Raw genomic sequence first — 21,055 nt, 5'->3', positions numbered from 1 at the left:
CAATAACATACTCTTAGTTTCTTTTGTATTTCAAGTTATAAGAGTAGACTGCATTATTCAGAGACGACTTAACATATTAAATGCCAATAACATTCAACATTGTGCAATAGAGTTTTCCAGTCCAGTAGAAACAGAGGAGATGGGACAGACGAAAAAGCTTAGTGGAATTTGGCAGGTCTGGCTTTTGAAGTTAACATTTGTTCATTTCTTGAATTTCAACAGATTGTATTAGGGCAGTGTCTAGCTGACTCATGACAGAGAAATCTTCTGTGCTTGCAGTCTGGGAAATGCAGCTACATAGCTATAATAATTTGTGTAATGCAGCAGCATTGCCAATAATTAATTTTATTAGAAATCTTAACTTAGTAATAACATCACAAGAACTTGAGAAAAAAGGGGAAAAGAGAGAAAAAATATTTTTGGGAGGAAAATCCTACCTCCCCTTGAACCTCAGTAATTAAATTAGTTGTTTACTGTGTGTCATTTAGTGGTCATGAAAATACCTACATTACCTTTCCAAAAGAACATTCCCCTCCTTTTCTAAGTTGCTTTGAATTGCTCTTGGCAAATATAAGAACTTTACAAAATCACTTTTGCAAAATCTGTTTTGCAGATGTGGAATCCATCATTTAAGAAGTTAAATTTAAACATGTGTATGCGAAGCCTTCTTCATGGATATTTGAATTGAAAAGGAATTTATGAAAGAGAAATCATAAATGTTGATGGGATGAATATATTAAAACTTGATGTAATGAGCAAGCAACAGTATATGTTAGAAGTATAGTATTTTTTAAAAATCCCTCTGCCTAGTTTTTACTAAAGAACAAATTTTCATTAAACAGTTTGTTTTCAGGTAGAAAAAAAGACTCATTCAGGAAATGCTTTTCTTTTGTTTTCACTGGAGTTCAAAAATATCTTGGTTCTGCCTATCAACAGATAAATATTAATGTTATACTTCTCCTAAGTGGTGCAACATAGAGCACAAAACAATGTTATTGTTTCATCTCCCACTTTTTTACTTCTGAGGAGATACTCTTAGGAAGAAGGGTTTTTTTAACAAAATGAGTACCCAGGAAATTGTCTGATTAATGCAGAGGTAAAAGTTTTTTACTCATTTCAACACAAACAACAGACTGAGCTCAGAGAACTTAGGAAGTGAAAATAGAACTTCTGTAATGCAATCTCATTTATTTATTTTTTCATTCTGTCTGAGGAAGAGGAAATCATTAAATGGTACAAAATATTCCAGAAAAAAACCCCGGAGTCATAATTACATAATGTACCCTGAGCTTACTGTTATGTGGTATGATGATTGAGGGTCAGAAGGGGAGAGAATATATGGAAGCAGTCCATATATTTTTGCCATTATTGCCAATTTAAAGACAATATTACCTGAAGGTAAATTATTTGGGTTTCTATGGTTTTCCTTTTTATCTCCTTTCCTTCTGGCTAGAATGAGAGGAGTTAGATGTTAGTCAAAGTACTACAGAACGGGCTGGGTTGGAAGAGATGTTAGAGGTCATCTAATTCCAAAGTCCCCCCTCTTCCAGCAGGGTCAGGGATGCCACACACTAGACCAGATTGCTCAGATCCTTGTCCAGCCAGGTCTTGAAGATTTCTAGGGATGCAACATCTGCAACTTCTCTGAGCAATCTGTTCCAGAGCCTCACATTGTCACAGTAGGATTCATTCCTAATATTGATCCTAAATCTCTTCTCCTTTAGTTTAAACTGTTCCCCCTTTTGCTATCACAATCTGCTTGTGTAAAAATCACTTTCCATCTTTTTCACAAGCCCATTTTTAGTACTTGCAGTTGCTTTTGGTCTCCTGAGAGCCTTCTTTTGTGTTGTCTGAGCAAACCCAACTCTCATCCTGTCCTCATAGGAGTGCTCCAGCCTCCTGATGCTCTTTGTTGCCTCCTCTGGACTTGCTTCAACAGGTCCCTGTCCTTTTTATGCTGCATGCAGTGCTCCAGGTGGGTGTCACCAGAGCAGAGCAGAGGGGCAGAATCCCCTCTTTCCCCTGCTCCCCACAGGGCTCTGGATGCAGCCCAGGACATGTTTGACTCTCTGGGCTGTGAGTGCCCACAGCTGGGCATATACAGCCAAAGAATCAATTAACTGGAAAAGGCCTCTGGGATTCATTCCAGCCTGTGACCCACCATGGTCAACCAGACCACGGCACTCAGTGCCATGTGCAGTCTTCCCTTTAACACTTAGTGCTATGTGCAGTCTTTCCTTAAACACTTCCAAGGATGTGACTCTACCACCTCCATAGGCAGCCCATTCCAGTGTCTAATCACTCTTCCTGTAAAGAAATCATTCCTAATGTCCAGCCTAAACCTCCTTTCTTTCCAGTGAAGGTATGTCCCCAAGGTCCTTCAGTGATCCCTGCTTCTAGTCTCTCACTAGTCTGAAGGAAAATACAAAACACATACATAGTTTATAGATGACTCCTGGTGTTTTAGTTGCTGGTGATTCAGTCAGAAACCATGCTAAGCTGAAATTTTGCACATAGTATTATAAGATATGTTTGCAATATAATGTCCATTTTAAAATAGGAAATATTTCCATAAAGAATAAAAAGACTTAAAAGATCTTATGTGAAATAAGATCTTTTAACTTCTTCATTAAAGAACTCAGTCTTAGCTCAAGAATTAAGGCTCTCTGGGAGTGACTGACAAATTTGTAACTGTGGTTACAAATAATGTATAGGTGGTTTCTTAAAGATACTTGCTTTAGTATACTTTTTTTTTCATTAAATCCAGTAGCAGCAAGGCAACAGTAAAAACATGCTCAGTGTGGGGACATTAAGAAAAAAATGAGGGAATATTAAATATTCCCTCAATATAAATATATAAATGTATATAAATACACATATGTACTATGTGGGCATTTTTGACAGAGCATGTAACTCATATGTGTGGGAATATGGCCAACTGTCTGCAGTGGAAGCAGCAATTCAGAGACTTTGGATTTTTCAACTGACCTGCTGATATTACAGCTGATTTAGGGCTCATACTTCTTTTAATGTTTTATAAGGAATGAGAGTATACAAGTGCTTCTTCTTCCTTTGCAGTGGAAATGTAAAATCATAAAAAGGTTTGAATATGCTCTTAGTGTAGCCAATTTTTGAGGTTTTGACAGGACATTGAGCCCTAAAAACAGGAAACTGCAGGGTTTAAAAAAGCCATTCCATGCCAGCAGAAATAAAGAATTAGGATGGTAAAGGATTCTCAAGAGATTGTTTCTGGAATTATATCTGAGATGCTGTGAGGCATTTGGAATGAAAGGGCTCTGAAGTTCCTGCACATAACTGTGTTACCAGGCTCACCACCTGAGAAGGGGTGTGCCAAGGCAGTCCTTGGGAATTTGCACTGTAAGAGAGGACAGAGCTGTTCAGTAGGAGATGGTCATCCCTGAAGGAAGAAGAGAAGCTGAAGGTGCAGAACATTCAAATGAGATTTTCGAGGGATTGAGTATTATGAAGGAAGGGGAATGGAAAAAGACTCAAGTTTTGGGCAAGTACCACAGTGGGAGAAAGTGTGAATGAAAGGCAGGAGACTGAGATGGCTATTGACAACACAAGAAGATGAAAAAGGGAATGTCAGAATCATAGGATGAAAGCAACATCTGAAGATATTCTAATAAACCTAATCATAATTGCAATATAGTGTGTAATTTAAAATAAAAATAATAGTTAAAACCGTCAAACAACAAACCTGCCAAAATCTCAAATCCAAACTAATTGTCAGAACACTTGAATGTCTCGTGCTAGAGCTCCAAATACAGCAGTGAAGTGATGCCTTACACATAAGAGATTTGAAGACTTTTAAAAATGAAACTAACCTTGACTTTCTTATGGAAAACTGAAGATTAATTCTACTTATTCAATCTAACTTACAGTTACTGATTCCTCATTACTGTCATTAAACATGCAGTTGATTGTAAAGTCTCTGAGGTATTTCTAGCTCATTTTCTTGTCTATTTTATTCTAGGATTATTTATATGTCAGCTCTGTGGCCTGTCTGGTCCTGTAGCTCTGATGGAAGTTCCTAATGTTGTTCTGTGGTATCTTGTCTCATTCTGGAGAAATGGCAGCCTCTGTTAAAGTTGTATTTGCTTTGCTAGAGACCAGTGAATTATGTGCTGTTGGATCATAGGCAATGTTTGTATAGTCTAAACAAATGAGGTTGTCTTGAGAACCTTGAGACTTTTTCTTTTTAAATGAATGGTCTTCCTTCCTTTGCCAAATTCTGAAACTCTTCTCTGCATTAGATGCCAGAAGAGGTTTGAATTTTTATATGGAAAGACCTCAACTTATTAAATGGACAGAAAACATTTGTATCTAAGACAGTTTAAAGGGTCCACCTGTATCTTGTGTTTTAGTTCTCTCTCATTTGGATGTTTTTCTGTATCTAAGGAACAGTGAAGATCCAGGCAGATACTCTTTTTCCATTAAAAAGAGAAAGGATGTATTTGTTTTGCTAATAATGTGGGAAAATCTCAACCTGAAAAAACAATAAATTAGTCTTTCTAAAATATTTGAAGAATATTTTTGTAACAGAACTTTTAACACCTTCAGGATTAGTGGAAAGAACTACAATAATATTACAATAATGTTTAAAATGCCTTTTAGAAGTGTGAAGAAGAACCAGCCTGTTAAAAGTAGAATATTCAGTTGTTGTTATGTCCAAATAGTTAAGAAATCTGTTTAAGTTATGAATTTGTATAAGCATTCATGCCTATTTCCTGAAGTATTAATTCTTTGTAGAGGACTGAATACTTCCTCCTCCTGACTTCCAGTGGCAGTGGAGATGATGCAGTACCTGTGTATTAACTTTTTGTTACCTTACAAATTCCAAATTATCGATGTACTTACTTACATGAGAGTTTTGGGGAAAAGTGTTTTGGTTATGGATTTTTTTGCTTAGTGAACATGATGTTTCTTACCTGAAAAGTTGTCCTTATGGCTTAAATGCTATTTTGCCATTACAACTTAATTTGAACAATATTATATGCCATCTGTGCTGGAAAAGGTGTTTGGTTTTATCACAAGAAGAATTATTTTATATATATTAACATTATCTAATCCAGCTGTTTATTTCAACTAATTTTTCAGAACTGTGAGGACTTGGGATGTTAACAATGAAAAAAAGCACAAAAGCGTATTTAAGCCACGATCAGTTCAAGGTAAACGAGTGATTCCTACAACTTGCACATACAGCAGAGATGGGAAACTTATTGCAGCTGGCTGTCAAGATGGCTCTATCCAGATCTGGGACAGGAATATGAGTGTAAGTCCAGTATTTGATAACAATATATGCTTCTATTATTTCGAATGTGAATGTTGAAGCAGATAAAATCAATTTCGGCACTTCCGTATTTTTATTTATTTCCCCTCCTCTCCTCTCCTCTCCTCTCCGTCCTGAAAACCAAATAACTTTTAGGCGTGACTTAATATTTCTTCTGCTTTTCCACAACTGATCATTAAGTGTGCTGCTACTAAGTTCAAAGTTTGGGAAAATTCTTGACAATCTGTGTTAAAAAAAAAAAAAAAAAACCAAAAAAGACCACATATCTGTATCTAGATTATTATTCATTTAAGATGGAATGCTCATGAGAAAAGCTGTAATTTTTTGTTGTTATATAATTTATTTGATTTATTGAATATATTGAGGAGTAACTCTTAACACTTGATACTGAAATCAGTCCTTAATCCATATAATAGGTAGAGAAAAATAGCATCCAAGTGGGTGAAGATATGGCCAATGCTGCACGTTAAATGGCAAACATTATATTGTCTAATGCTTAAAAATTAACACTGAGGCAAATTGGAACCATTTATGTAAATGCATTCTGGTCAGAAAGAGTTAGAATGAAAACTATTTCAAACTTACCAAAATTAGGAAATATTTCTGTTCATGTTGAACTAAACAATCAATTTCCCGTAGTTATGACTTGAACTGACAAGTATAATTCTTGCTACTACTTTATAATTTGAAGCTTAGAGCATTCACTGCTCACTGTTGGTTTGTGTAGTATAGCTTACAAACCAGTCCAGTTCCAAGAGTTTAATTATGCAATGTCAAGTGCAAATTCACCAGGCTAAGCCTTACTGCTTTGAAAAATAATCATTTTAGTAAATCATCCATATCCTCTCTTTATGCCCATCTTAAGCGAAGAAAATTCAGTGGGATAAGTACCAATGGCATGCATTGGAGGAGAAAATGGAAATAAGGTCCGTTTTTTTTTAAAGCCAAAATGAGAATACAGAGTAAATGAGGCAAGAAGAGCAGGATTGTGAAACTGGTGTCATAAATCTCTGAAAGCTGTACAACTCCAGTAGGATGGCTTTGTGGAAGTAAAACTGAACTAGTACAGGTTACAGTCTGTTCAACTTCATATTTCAAAATATTTGATTTTGAAAAGGATAACAGACAATCTGGGCAGCTTTTTACAAAGATTTTAAAAGATCTGATGCTGGAGGCAGGAGGAAATGTATAGATTTAAAAGGAAAAGAAAGCCTGTGGATAATACTTAAAGTACAGCCTGTATTTTGGGATTGTAATCTATTTTTATTTCTGTTTTTATTTCCACTATAAACCTAGTAAAACTTCCTAATGGCACGAAGCTTGAGAATTCATCCTAAGTGTAAACTTGTTCTAACAGAATAATAAATTTTTCAGAGACTGGCTTTCATCACCTGTGTATGTTGTTTATTTTAACATATACAGTATTGAAATATTAAGCTTTCTGGTGTAGTTTTAACAATAGTACTCTTGGTAGTCTGCTTTTTCATGTGCTTTTCCTTTTGAACTTTCCTGTGTCTGTAAGATGACATATTGCAATACTGATTGAGTGCAGTTTAAGGTGATTATGAGTAATTTAAAGATATATCCTGTGCATCTTGCGCAATTTCCAGTGGGTGACCCCTGTATAACAAGGCAAGACTAAAGTGATTTTCTAGTGGAAGTTAAGTTCATGGTGTTCCTGGGTTTGTATTTTTAATGTCTAAAGAATTTTTGTCTTTGCTTTGTTGGTTTCATAAAGAAATGTGCAAGATTTTTGGGTAAAGGAGCAGGTAAATTGGATTTTTACTGGTATTCTCCCCTAAGACTGCTGGTGTCCTCTGGAGATCCCTGTGTATAGCTAGAATCAAGTGTTTCAAAACGCATCTTGCTTAAACAATTAGAAAAAGCCTTCATCTTATGTTTGGGGATGGGGAAAGGTTAAGAAAAAAATTTTCAAATGGACCATGTGTTCAACACAACAGTTAGAAAGAAGAGGATGAGACTGACTCCTGCAGTGGAATGGTGAAAGCACCAACTGTCCTGACAGGATACAGGGATGTTTGCAAAGGCAAACAAGAAAATGCTAATTTATAAAATTCTTCTGCAGTTCTTGGCGTACAAATTGTGTGTGACACAGGAAAATGGGTAAAGCTGTGGAGGATCGAGGTGTGAGGGTTAAACTTCGTGAAGAAATATATATTAGAAATATTAACTTCTGATTTTTGAACAGAAAGCTGTAATTCCCATCCAGCAAATGTCATTTGGTTCTGTTAAAACAAGTGTAGAGCCATATATATATATATGCAGATTTTGCTGTGCTGCTGTACACCTGGCTTTCAAGTCAAAATTAAGAGAGTCTTTGTGTTTATCTTGACAAGGCTCTATTGAGTCGGTAGCAAAATTCACTAGTGTTTGAAAGCAGAAAATAATTGCCACATTTTCTTATTCTTCATCAGTTTGGGATGATTTTGGCATCACTGTTTATGCTGTTTGCTTGGTCCGTATGCAGCTGGAAGGAGAGATTCAGCAAGGTGTTTAAAATTGACTGTTGCTTATTTCACCATAGTGTCATGAAGAGTTGACCCAATAAAGGCCCGTTGTGACTGTCTGAATTTGATTTTGCCTTTGTGCAAGAATGTAAATGGTATTTCAACCCTGATCTTGAGTGCCTAAACCTCTGCTCCTGCATATGACAGTAACAGCACAAATGAAATCCATAAGGATTGTCCATCCACGTATTACGGCTCACACTAGATACACCACCCATAGTGCCTGTTGTCCTGGTCATCTGTGAAGATTTTTAGATGCATTTATTTTTCAGTTGAGTACAAACTACTGTCAAACACAGACCTACTAGAGGGGAAGCTTTCTGTTTGCTTCAGTGAAAATGTAAAGTCCCTGCTTTTCCACAGAAAAAGGCTCATCAGTGCAGCACAGAATCAGAGGATGGATCGGATTGGAAAGACCACTGTGGGTGATATGGTCCAACCCTTCTGCTCATCCCAGCAGGACCATCCCAGAGCTCATGGCACAGGATTGTGTCCAGATCATTCTTGGATATCTCCAATGTGGGAGACTCCACAACCTCTCTGGGCAAACCTGTTCCAGTGCTTGGGCACTGCACAGTAAAAAAGTTCCTCCTCATGTTCAGGTAGAACTTCCTGTGCATCAGTTCCTGCCCATTGCCTTTTGTCCTATTAAAGTATGAAGCAGCAGTTCCAAGGGCAGAAATGAGTATCCCAATAGGAAAGAGGGTCTGATGATGCCCTTTCCAAGAGCAAAAGGGGCACTCATTAGAAACAGGCACAATTGGGCAGTGTTGGTGGGAAGCCATACTGTACCACTTTGCAAGACAGAACCTACCCCACAAATCTCCTTTGCTACTGTAGTCATAGTTTCTGACTGCTAATATAGGGTTTTTTCATTCTCTGCTTCACACCACAGACACATCACGTGTGTTCTACACTGCTCCACAGTGTAGATCTTGGTGTAGAATGGTGTGTTTAAATAATTTTTGATTTTTAATTTAGAGAAAGACAAGATCTCTATGTCATTTTATATCCATCCTTCTGTGAAGTCAAAGTAGCTGTTTGTTGTAAGTTATCTTCATCTGTTAGTTGTTTTTTTCAAAGCCACTTTTGAACCATCTCAGTATCTGCTTTTTTTTTTTCCCCTTAAATTTAAATTATGTTGCTGTGCCTAGGGAGGGATTTTGGTGTGTGATCAACTCACTTCTGACTAGTAACGAACACCATGAATGTTTCATTCAGTTTTTTAGTTCCACTCTTATTTTGGTATGATTCCAAATCTTCCAGCTGTATGCAGTGAGAGTAAAAACACTTTTGGAACTTCTGGAGGAAGATTTTTTTCTTCCTTCATACTGACATTGGTAACTTGCTAATGCTGAAGTTAGCCAAATGCATTCCAGCTCTGCCTTGCCTTTTTCCAAACTTCCTCAGCAGGATCATGATCTATTATAATCACCTGCCTCAGAGGATTTTTTTTGTTTTGTCATAAATCTGTGTTATTTTCTCACGTATGTTATTTTGTCAGTGCATGTTTTTTCTTTAAGGTTCACGTACATGTGCATTTACAGTGCACATTAGCAGAGCAATCTGTCAGCCTATTTGAAATATTATGAACACTGTCAACTTGGCTTAAAATAACAGCTTCAAAGGACGTAAAAAATAACTTCCTTCAAACTTTGAATGAATAGTGGAAACAACAGTGTGAAATAGTCAATTATAACACAACATATTAGAACACTCTCAATTCAAATGTTCTGAGATGTGGAGAAAAGTGTCTGGCAAATATGGAGAGTTGAAGAGCATTAGTGGTCAAAATAAGAAAGGGCCTCAAAAATTATTGGTTCACAGGGCAGTGTAGTAAAAGCACTAGGTTTACCTGCAGTTCTGGTGAGTTCAAATTCTTCATCTTGCCTGCACTTGCCCATTCAGAGCTTTTTGCAATCCTGTAGTAGTACATATTCCTGAACAAACTGATCCACAGAGTCAGTCTTTGGTGTCAAAATGCAGTGTCTTGCCATCACTAAACCTTTGTGTGCCTGATATTTCTGTCAGGAATGTGAGTATCTCAGTCATAGAGATAGGGAAAGAATGAAGTCATTTTTGAAGTATATTATGAGTTAAAATTGAAATCTCTTCAATGAACAGAAAATCTCCCCTTATTTTCCACAATAAGCAGGATTGTCTTGAGATGTTTTTTTACAAATAGGCTTTTTTGGGGTAAAAAAAAAGTTAGACTTAATTAGCCTTTCGTAATCTTTCAAACCACCTGATGAGGCTACCTGTTATGTGAATTTTTTCCTCCAGCTTTTCCTGGGTGTGTTCAGCACAGGACTGCATAAACAACTTCTCTGTGTATGACAGGCTGAGTCATGTTGCAGTTTCACACATCACCTATTTTACGGTATAACATTGCAGCTGTGATACAAAGATGTTAATAAGGATGTTGGGGAGATAGAGTTTGTAAGAGAAGTGGTCATGTATTTGAAGTACCTTTGAGAAAACAGCTTGTACACTCAAAACCAGACAAAATCTTGTCTGGTTTTTTTCATAGCTATGTTAAATTTGGTTATGAACTTTGAGTAGTTTTTATAAGCTTTTACCTATCTACTGGCTGCACTAAAAGTAGTAAAGAATTAGTTTGGACAAATACCTCTGTAATATGTTTGTCTTTTACATCTGTAATAGGTTTATTTTTTTATATAGTGCAAATCTGACCATGAAAGATAGAATGTTTTGTGATTTTCAGCATAATTCTCATTAAGCAAATTGATTCAGTGCTCATGGAAATACTTTTATAGTGAGCTATAAAAGTTAACCTATATTTTTTTACTTTCTTGTTTCATAAAAGGCTTAGCTGTAGGTTTAACTCTATTCTTCAGCACAAAAGTGAGTATTTGATACAGTACAGCTGAATTACTGCTTTGCTAGCCCTTTCTTTTCTCCTTGTTTTAAAACCTTACTCTGATTTTAAATTACTGGAATAATTTATGTATTTTGATGAGTTTAAATTACTTAGCTGAAGCTCAAAGTGGACTTGCAGAACTTAAAATTCACAATAATATTGAAATTCAACACTGTAATAATGTACTGCCCAGATAAATATTGCCGAATGTGGTGTTATCAAGTGGTAGTCTCAATAACTTGTTTTCAACACGCCCTTAAGCCACCCTATCCTCAAAAAATAAGGGGAAGTAAAGCGGTATGTGACAGTATGCTCTGAAATTAAACAGATCTAAGCTCTGTACATTTTAATTAAAAATAGTCATGTTAAAAGTATTTTCCAAATAATTGCATGATTTATAGATCTTACATCTGTAAGATAAATACATTTCTATATTTAGTGATGGTTTGCTTTGAAAGGGTTTCTGTGAGCTTTAGTTTTGTGGTGTGCTGTTGGAAGTTTTAAGATAGAGTTTTTAGAGACGAAAAGTTTTGCAAGTACTGAAGCCACTTTGAAAAAATACTGTACAACTAAGGACACAGATTTAGATAATGAAAAATTTTTATGTGAAAAACTTCCTGTGGTATGTTTTGTTTTGTTTTGTTTTGTTTTTTGGAATGGAATCTTAAGTCCAGATCTTATTTGGAAATTTTTTTTGCAAACTTTATTTTGCTGTTCATGACAGATTTTACAGCTGATGCTGCCAAGACAGAGTAATCAAAACTATTAGTAAGATCTGAGACTTGCTGTAAATGCTTTCCATTAATTGGAAGGTCCTTTGAGGGGATTTATACCCCTGTGTTAGGAAGAGGTTCTTGAATCTTTGCACATTTACAGGATTCATTTTGCATATGTTGACATGCAAAAGACATGGCTTTCAGTAATTGATTGCTGAAATGTCTGTCTGTCCACTAGAAAGCCTTACTATACACTTGCCTTTTTAGATACAGTTTCTACCTGTTCATTATGTAGCTTTGGCATCCTGTCCATTACAGCTTTAGAGAGTTATGCTTTTTTCACACCAGCTAGGTTTTATTCTTCTTTTTTCACCATGGAATGTTCACTTGCCTATTTGGATGTTTTTTTTTATGTATAGAATTCAATGTTTATATTGATATCTCCACATCATTAAAAATATTCCAGTGAAATGTCAATATTTAATAGAAACAGTTTACAATGACTGTTCTTAAATTTGCTGAATATCACTACTACAGCTAAACAGCAGGGAAATCTTCCAATTTCCCCCAAGTATGTAACATGCTTCATGCTTTGAAGAGGGCAGTCTGGCTACATCTGGAAATTTCTTGTGTAAATACGAGATGAAGGATATCCAAATATACTATATTCCCCTTTCAAACTTAAGGTAAGTTTTCCATATCCATAATATTCCAGCCTTTCATTCCATATGTATATGTGCCAGACCTCTGTTCCAGAAACTGGAAATCACACACAAGCTTGCCAGCAGCAAATATTAACAGATTCATATATTACTCCTTTTTGTATACGTCTGGGTTAGCCTGTACATCACTATCTGTACCCTGGAGCCAGCCACAGTAAAGAATCTGACAATCATATGCTGAGATAAAATGTGCCCTGCTGTATTTCTAAGTGCATTTCTCTCTTATGTAATAAACAGTTTATAGTTAAGAACTATCTAAATGTTTGCACTATCTAATATAGTGATGAAAGGCAATTCTAAATCTCGAAGTCTGTCACACCCCAAGGAAAATAGGTTAAAGGATTTCACTTTGGATTCATGTATGGTTAAGGAAAAAGGCTTATCCCACAAGGATTATATATATCTCTCTTTGGTTTATTATTTGGAAAACTAAAAGTAGAACTTACAGAAATAACTTCAAAATTACAATTTGAGAAGAGTAGGCATTACAGCAACATGATTGGCTTTATTAATATTGTATTTCTATTAATATTAATATAACATGAATAATGTTACAGAAATATAAAGATGAAATAATAAAAAATAATGGAGAAAAATAAAAGAGCCTTCTTGATCTTGCTTTGTTACTTTAGTGAAATTTTTCCTATTTTTGCAGAGGCAAAAAGTGGAAAATACAAATAGTACATTCTGATCTAAAAAGAAATGAACTCCAGAGTGGTTTGGCTTATCAGAGAAATGGCTTTTAGATGCTGTAGTATATGCATTGCTCAAGCAAGCTGAACACTTCAGTGGTCTAGAGTCTGATAGGATTTGTAAATTATGAAAAGACTGTTGTGCTTGATGTGTATATTAGGAAGCTATTTTTGCCTCCCAGTGTATCTCACTGTGCTTCGTAGTAGGTCACTATTTCTTGACAGGAGCTGAACAGGAGGATTATGCCATGAATTTCCTTAAAGCAATGAAAACTGCAGCTTTTTTTGGTGCAGCTCTTGATCATTAAATTAATTTTATTAGAGAAGCCAAAGACTCCCACATTTTAAAATACTCAGCAAAAGGAAAGCTATTACAGCTTGAACAAGTGAATTAAAACCCAAAAAGATAGGAAATAGCTTCTGAGCCATGGAACATACAGGTTTGCAGGAGGTAAGTTGAGGCATAGCTTTTGTATGTAACACTACGTTACATACATTTAACTCAGGAAGTTTGAAAAAAAACAACCTTTTCTCTACAGAAAGAACAGTTGATTCATGGTTACATCCATTAAAAGGTGCAGTTCTGTGGGGATACAGTTTAAATAATTGGCCATAATACACTATAGACTATACTCAATTCCTAAAGAATGTAAGTCTTGTTAACTTTAACTGAAAATATTTGAATGGCATTTCTAGAGAATTCGTAATAAGATTGTAAGTCTAACAAGGTATTTTTGTGTTCATGATTATCAATGAGAAGATAAATTGCATAGCTAAAACATATCTTGGCAGCAGGTACAGAACTAAACTAATCATAAGTATTTGTAATAATACCATACTTTTTGTAAGACAGCTTCAGTGAGCAGGTTTCTTGCAGCTCTAGGTATATATCTCATCATTAAAACCTGATTGAATATATGTGAGGCTTCCTTCATAAGTAAGCAAAACTTCTCCCAGGGCAAAATATTTTAAAATAAAGGGGTTTTTTTTCATGATCTTACTATTCCTAAAGTTTGTTTTCGACAGATGTTAGTGCTAAACAATTAGCAGAGAGGGTGGTGAAATAGGTGGAGCATTGTCCAGCTGTGTTTTATTTAATGTATGACTGCAGTGATACTATACAGACTGAAATCAGATACATCCGTGAAACAGCTGCTTTCCTTAAACTGAGTTCTAAATTTCTCATGAGATAGAGAACTAGACTTGGAGTTGGATATGACTACCTATGTGTTTCACACATTATGTGTAAATAAATATACAATTTGTCTAAGTATGTCCAGAGACTTATAATGACATTCTAGTTCAATAGACTTTCTGAATGTGTACAGCCATTTTAAGCAGTAATTTAAACAACCCATTCTTAGATATTTCAATGTACGTAATTTTCATTTAGATTAAGCAAATTCCTTTATGGTTACTATTTCACTTAGCACTGTGTATATGTATCACTTTGAGATTTAGCTTGTGACTATTTTGTGCTCAAAAGAGTCACCCATAATCAGCACTAAAAATTTTATTTTATATTTGGTGCATTTTTCTGCATCCTGGCTCTGCATCCTAGTCTGCTCTTTGTCCTCACCATCATGCAGTTCTGTGGTCTCACCTGGAGAGTCTGAGACCTGTAAACAGACTTCATCCTGCTGAGGCCATTTGAGCACACTGTGTGGGCCTTTACAGATGCTGTTTCACCAGGGCTCACAAGAGCAGAAGGAGGACAGGTAGTGCATCCCTGCCCTTGTGACAGGAGGACTGGCATATATTCAAGACTGCCTTGAAGAGCCAGAGTGATTTTTCAGAAACAGGGATGGACAGCTATTGCAGTCAGCAGAAAGCATTGCATTGCAAACCATTGGCTTCTTACTTATCACAAATGTGAAAATGGCTGCTGGATTTCAATATTTGATGTGTTGAAGTTATGGGTAGGTGTTTGCAGAGGTATAGGAATGTTTTCTGTATTCCAGACAGGTCAGTGTGGTTTCTTGGCTGTTGCATCAAGGTGGGAGGGCAGGGTAGGGCTGCAATAATATGTGGTGCTGTCTGTCTGCATATGTAAAACAAACTTCAGTTTTGACTTCCTTCCTAACCAAAGGTGGCTGTGTCAGAAAATGCATCCTTTAGTGTCAAGTTGGTAAGAGGTTTACACCAGCAAACAAAAACAAGGCAATATGCAAATTGGATTATTATGTGTCTCCCAGCTCCCCTTTTATTTTTAATAATTTTTACCCAGGAATTTACTGTATGTCCTCATGTGTTGCAGAAAAAGGAGTGGTGGTTTTCCTTGGTTTGATTTTGGTTTTCTTTTCTTTTTTATGAGAAAAACACAGATGTGCTTGCAGATTAAATGAAAGATCTGTAATTGAGAGATTGTATTTAGTTCATTGGTGAAATACAGCTGTTAAAAAAGACAAAATGAGGCAAGAGTGGACCTCTAAAAGTAAAGAACCATTATCAAGGAAACAAAAAGGGAAAACAATTAAATAATGATACTGGCAGTGGGTAATTGGTTGGATTTATTACAGTGTGTTTTACAGTATGTGACAAAGGAGATGACACATTGGGATGCATATAACAACATTTTTCTTATGATGGTTAAAGGAAGTAAGATCTTCCAGGGAAATTGAGAAGATATAGTATCCACTTAAGAAAATCAGGAACAGCTTTCATCATGTTGTATTGGCAGCTAAACATCCACTGAGTGAAGTCAAGGTGAACTGAGATGTTCAGCAGGGACACAATGATGTACCTTTTTTTGGAAGGCAGTTGAATGGCACAAAAATATTGGGAGTCATGGTTGTGAGTAAGGTGTGTAAAACTACACTGTAGAGAAGTTCAGTGACCAAGGGGATTGAGTAGCAGTGAATAGCCAGAGAAACAGAAAGATAATTATGTATCAGAGGGAATAGTGAAGAAGGGAACCAACATGTAGATGGTGTGCAGGAGTAAGGGTGGGGTAGCATCCCATGTTGGATTTGTCAGGAATAATCCTGAGACTCAGGATGGAATTTAAGTAGCATTCTCACATGGAATGTAGTGGAATTGACAAGGAGTGAAGGTGGAGGAGAAGGCAGTACTGGATGAAAAGGCAAGAGAGAGAGGAACATGGAGCTATTTGGGGAAAACTGGGTAATGCAAATAAGATTTCAAGATACATGAATTGCTGCTTCTGAAATTTGTATCTCTCTGTGCTGTGAGGATGCCATTGCTGGTGGAGAAGAAATATGAAGTTGCTGGTCGTAAGTGTGAAGTATTTGGCTGTAGTGAAACTAGGAGGCTAGAATGAGAGAATGAAAGGCATCTTTCTGTTGGATGGAAGAGAATTCTAGGGATGCTAGTGGCCAAAGAGAATTGCAGCAGAAAGAGGTATTGCATCATGAAAGATGTAATAGAAAAAGAAGAGGAAAGAGGTGTTTGAAGCAAATAGCAAACATTAATGGTAGAGGAGAAGGCTACTTGCTGAATGAAAAATTCTGTAACAATTCTCAATCCTCAGAGACAAATTTTCATAGAAGTACTGCAGCCCGTTTGAAGGACTCTTGGATATCAACTTGGACATTTTTATATTTCCATACCTTTTATAATCATCTCATTTATATTACATAAGACAGAAAGGATTAATTGATTCAAAGATGTTAATTGCAAACAAAAAAAATTCTTTCATACTTAAAATAGTAATTTTTTTAATGTCTGTTAAAAAAGAAAGCTAATTTTAAAAATGACCCATGTTTGAAATTCAATCAGAAATTGCACTGTAGAATAGCAAGCAGCTTTTTCTCTAAAAGGTATTACAAGCTTTTTCACTCTCTTTAGTGCTTAGGTACTTGATTGCTGTTCTGAAAGCTAACATGGAACACTGTTCTGTTAGTGTAAACCACTATAAACAATTTTTAAACTTTTTTCGCTTTGCCAGTTTTTTGCTTGCATATGTGGGGGTTTTATTTGCTTGCTTATTTAGCTAGTCAAATATATAAAACTATTGTGAGAGAAAAGCAACATCAAAGAAGGAACTATGGAATTGAGATAAGAATATTGCATGAAAAGAAAATGAAATTTAATTGAGAATGCTCAGTTTATCACTGACATGCATGAGGAAAAAATATCACCCCTTCAACTGAGGCATAGTTCCATTTTCATTGTTCCATCTGAATTAATAAAACCAAATCCATAGTTTTAAAAAATGATCTAATTTTAAATAATATGCAGAGAGATAATATGGCATGATGGTTACAGTGTGTTTTTATCAGAAAGAAATCAAAGAATGTAGAAGAAAGAATAGCTTGGTATGTTACAAGAAGTTTAGTGAAAATGCTTTCATTTCCTAGAGAAATACACCCATCCTCTTAGAATTTACACATGCTAGCTACTGTTTCTAGCAAGCAAATAGATTTATTATAAAACCATCTTTGATAACTCACTGCAAATTACACCATTTTGGCTCAAGGATTACTGAACCAGAAATGTTAATTTTATGCAGATTTTTGTGTATTTTCAGTCATATTTCACTCTATTTACTTTGTGCCTCTGTTAAGAAGTGATTTAAGCTTTGGGGACACTGAAAGAATATGAGAAATTTTATTGACTATATGGGAATAAGCTGAGAATAAGTCTGTCATAGTTGCCTTTTGAAGGCTACTTAGTAGCTTCTTTATAATTTTTTTCTGTTTATATTTTTGTTTATTGCCATTAAACCAAAAGCTACTTTTAAATTATATGAAACATCCAGGGTTGGCATAGATGAGTTTGAAGAAATCTGTAGATTTTCAGTGGAGTTCTATTGTATCTTAGTTGAATCTTTAATGAGATTTTTGCAGAATATCATTGATCACATTTGATTGTTTTCTGGAAGACAAAGAAACCTTCAACAGCTGGGCAAGTCTAAGAATGATCAATTTAACTTCTAGATAGGCTTTTTTTTTTTTTTTGGTTCACAAAAGCCATATTTATGATTGTACAAAGGAGGAAAAATGTAAATTTGCTAGGATAAGATGATATGGGTTAGATAAGTTATGAAAAGATACAGAAGAAAGTTCCTTTTACATCCTTGTGTGTTTTTCTCATGCAGTGTAAAAAATCCCCAAAGGAAGCCAACTGAATAGTTTCCAAAAGCTATTTTTATTAGTAATATGTATCATTTTTATGGCCAAGATAGGTTATTTTCTCAAATGCAAAGTTTGACCATGCAGCCAAACATTCAGCTAGGGTTTCATTTTCAAACCTTTAGGCAAGTATTTAGCAATGCTGTTAAGAAGCTATCTTTCTAAAATGGTTTCCTGAAATATTTCTTGATGAATAAGCTTAAACAAGAAGAAATTGTTTCTGTGGTCAGCAATATTCTTAGAAGCTGAATGCTCTTCCTGGTGAATGAAGCATGGGCAGATAGGAAAGGCTTTCTCATCACTCTGCAATGGATCTGAATGGATCTGAGACATCTCTGGGACAGGCTGGCCTGCTTGCTTCCTTGTTTTGCCTAAACCCTAAATGTATAGTCAAATGTATCAGGTGGCTTTCCTCATTGCCTTCTGCATAAATGTTTTAGATTTTTTTTAATAGAAATGAAGTTTTTGAATCAATTGCAATTGACAAAACACTAGTTTTTCACCTTGCCTGGCTACATCACTATATGACTTCTCTTCTTACACTGCTCTTTTCCATAACTTCCAAGCATTTTCTGACTAGGTATTTCATACTTGTTTTTTTTTATTTTCATTCACAATTGCATAATATAATGCATGATGCATTGAAGATTCCATAAATTTTAAAAATAATTATACACCAATTTTTTTCTACTCCCAGTTGTATAGGTTTTTCATTGCAATGTAGTTGTTCAAGAAAAACTACAGAATATTTGGGGGGGAAAAAAAAAGAGCTAAGTCTTTTATTTGTTCAGTAATTGCAAATAACTAGGTAAGCTTCTCAGTGAAATATTTCTGAGAGATTATTGACGGGTGTTGAACCACTGCTGAATGTGAGAGATAAATCCCGAAGACTTGTCACCCAGATAAAAGGCCTTAGTTGCAGCAGATGAGAATATAATGGTTGTAGAGGAGAGTTAAATACAATTATAAGTCACATGTCCTGATTGTGGTAAGTAAGGTTAGGCTACTGAATTCATAACTGATTAATTAGGATTGAGAGAAAACAAGGAGTGTTTCAGGTCTGATAATTATACGTGTAGATGTCACTGAGTTAGAAAGTCACAGAGAAGAGGAAATCATGTAAGAGTGTAATCATGTAAACATGAAAACCTCAGATTTCACAAGTTAATCTTGTTTTGCATCAGTGTGTTCATTACTGAAACAGCATCCATTTCTACACCACAGGAAGTGGTATTGAAGAGCTGTCACATAAGCTGAAAGCCCTGGGATCATGTTTACAGAGACTTAAGGAAAGCATCTGATACAGCCTGCAACTGCCTGCTCAGGGAAAATATTGAGAAATTCCTGAATTCAGCGGACATATGTAGACCTCACAATTTTGAATTGATACACTAAACCCAGAATGTATACTTAGATTTCTTTTGTGGATTGTAATTGATAGCAAAGGAGATAGGCTCCCTTCAGGAGAGGTGGCTGAAGGGGGGATGGGGAAGTAGACATTTGGAGAGAGCAGGTAACTCCTGCCTGGGGAACCTGTCTGCCTTGTCAGCTGTGATCACTGCTCTGAGATGCTCTCTGTTTCTGATGGGATCACTTTGAACAAAGACCCAGACAGCTTTGGTCAGTTGTGACTAAAAAGGAGCTTTCTGGTTTGTTTGTTTGTTTTCATCTTGCAGCTTTGGAGCTGATACTTTTATCACCTTGAGCCTGGCCTGTGATAAAATGTCATCTTGGAAGGCTTTTATATTTGTTAAAAATTAAAGCATTTGCAACTGAATGTTGTCAGTGCGAGCTATTTTATTTTGCTGTAAGTATCTTAGGTGAAAAGACTAATTTAAAACTCAAGTAGCTGGTCTGGGACTTGCTTGTCAGGCATCTCTGCTGAGCTGTCCTGCCCTTCTGCCTCCTGTTTGAAATCAGCATAAATCTTGATTGTGGTTTTATGGTTGACTGTGTTCACACTAATAAATAAGTAATATTTTGCTATACATCTGTAAAACAGAGAAGGATTGATATAGCCGTCTTTGTAGGTCCCACTTTCCCCAAGGCCTGCCTTGATTTACTGCCTTTGCTTTAAAAAAAAACTCTAGAAGATGTTAGGAATAAGAAGGAAGAAGAATGTCTTGGCTGGGACATTCAATCATTCAATATTTTGTTAAAAAAAAAGGGGGTGTGGGGGGGGCAGAATGTGAGAAGCATTATAATCTTGGGAAAGTGTCGGCTTACTGTGAAATATTGTGTCCCAGAAACAATGTGGGAAGTTAAAGAATTCCATCAGTTAGACATACTGTTATTTTTCTCATAGATGTGGCTTGGATTTCTAAGGTGAACAAATTGGGTAGGTCTGTCTTTTTCCTAGAACAAGTTTTATTGAGTGTTTTGGAACAGGAGAGCAGTTGTGAGATGCAGAGTTGCAGCCATGTGGCTCTGTTGTAGGTCATTCTTTTGTGGTAAACCATTCATGTGGCCACTGTCATCTTCACTTCCTGTATGGGTCCTCTTAAGTCCTCATACAGATTTTTGTACAAGGGATACTCATTGCTGATGCTCCTTCAGTCATGTACCTTTGCCCCCAGTCCCACCTTTTCCCAGTCCCTTCTCTGGTTTCCTTTTGTCTTCTGGCTCTCATTCGCTCTGAGGACTGTGGCAATCTTGCAAACCCCCTGACATTTATCTGTTATTTTTTGGTTTTTTGATACATGCAACTGTGTCCTCTCTCACATGTGCTTCATGTTTTATGCCTGTCATCTCATTTTGCACACAAGTACAGTCAGCTGTAATTGCTTAACAAAAATATACGTGCTAAGCTAGGAGGAAAGTGCTTACATTGGTGGAGTTATATGTTAGAAAGCCTTTAAATAAGTTGCAGAAGCTAGTGGTTTACTGCAGAATTTGCTGAAGTAACTAAACCTTTAATAAATGTAAGGGCTGATGAACTTGTCAAGTTTTGCATGGCACATGACTTGTTACTTCATTATAGCGGGCACCTCTGCAACAAAAGGAGAAGGGTAAGAAGGAGATATGTAGATACACTTTGCCCTAATTATCTTGACATCTTTATCTTATGTTTCAGTGCTCTTCCTTTCCCTTCTTGAATCAAATTTTGTAA

The 21,055-nt window shown here is 36.0% G+C and overlaps 1 protein-coding gene across 1 annotated transcript in view; it reads left to right on the top strand.

Moving 5' to 3' along the window:
• Positions 1–21,055, top strand: part of WDR70 (WD repeat domain 70) — a 125,022-nt gene that overhangs the window by 65,754 nt on the left and 38,213 nt on the right. The window contains exon 10 of the mRNA XM_054652452.2: positions 5,122–5,296. Coding sequence (XP_054508427.1) covers positions 5,122–5,296 — 175 coding nt within the window. The remainder of the gene's footprint in view (positions 1–5,121; positions 5,297–21,055) is intronic.

Source organism: Agelaius phoeniceus, chromosome Z, assembly GCF_051311805.1.
Source record: "Agelaius phoeniceus isolate bAgePho1 chromosome Z, bAgePho1.hap1, whole genome shotgun sequence".
Taxonomy (NCBI): Eukaryota; Metazoa; Chordata; class Aves; order Passeriformes; family Icteridae; genus Agelaius; species Agelaius phoeniceus.
This window is presented reverse-complemented; position numbering and strand designations above follow the sequence as displayed.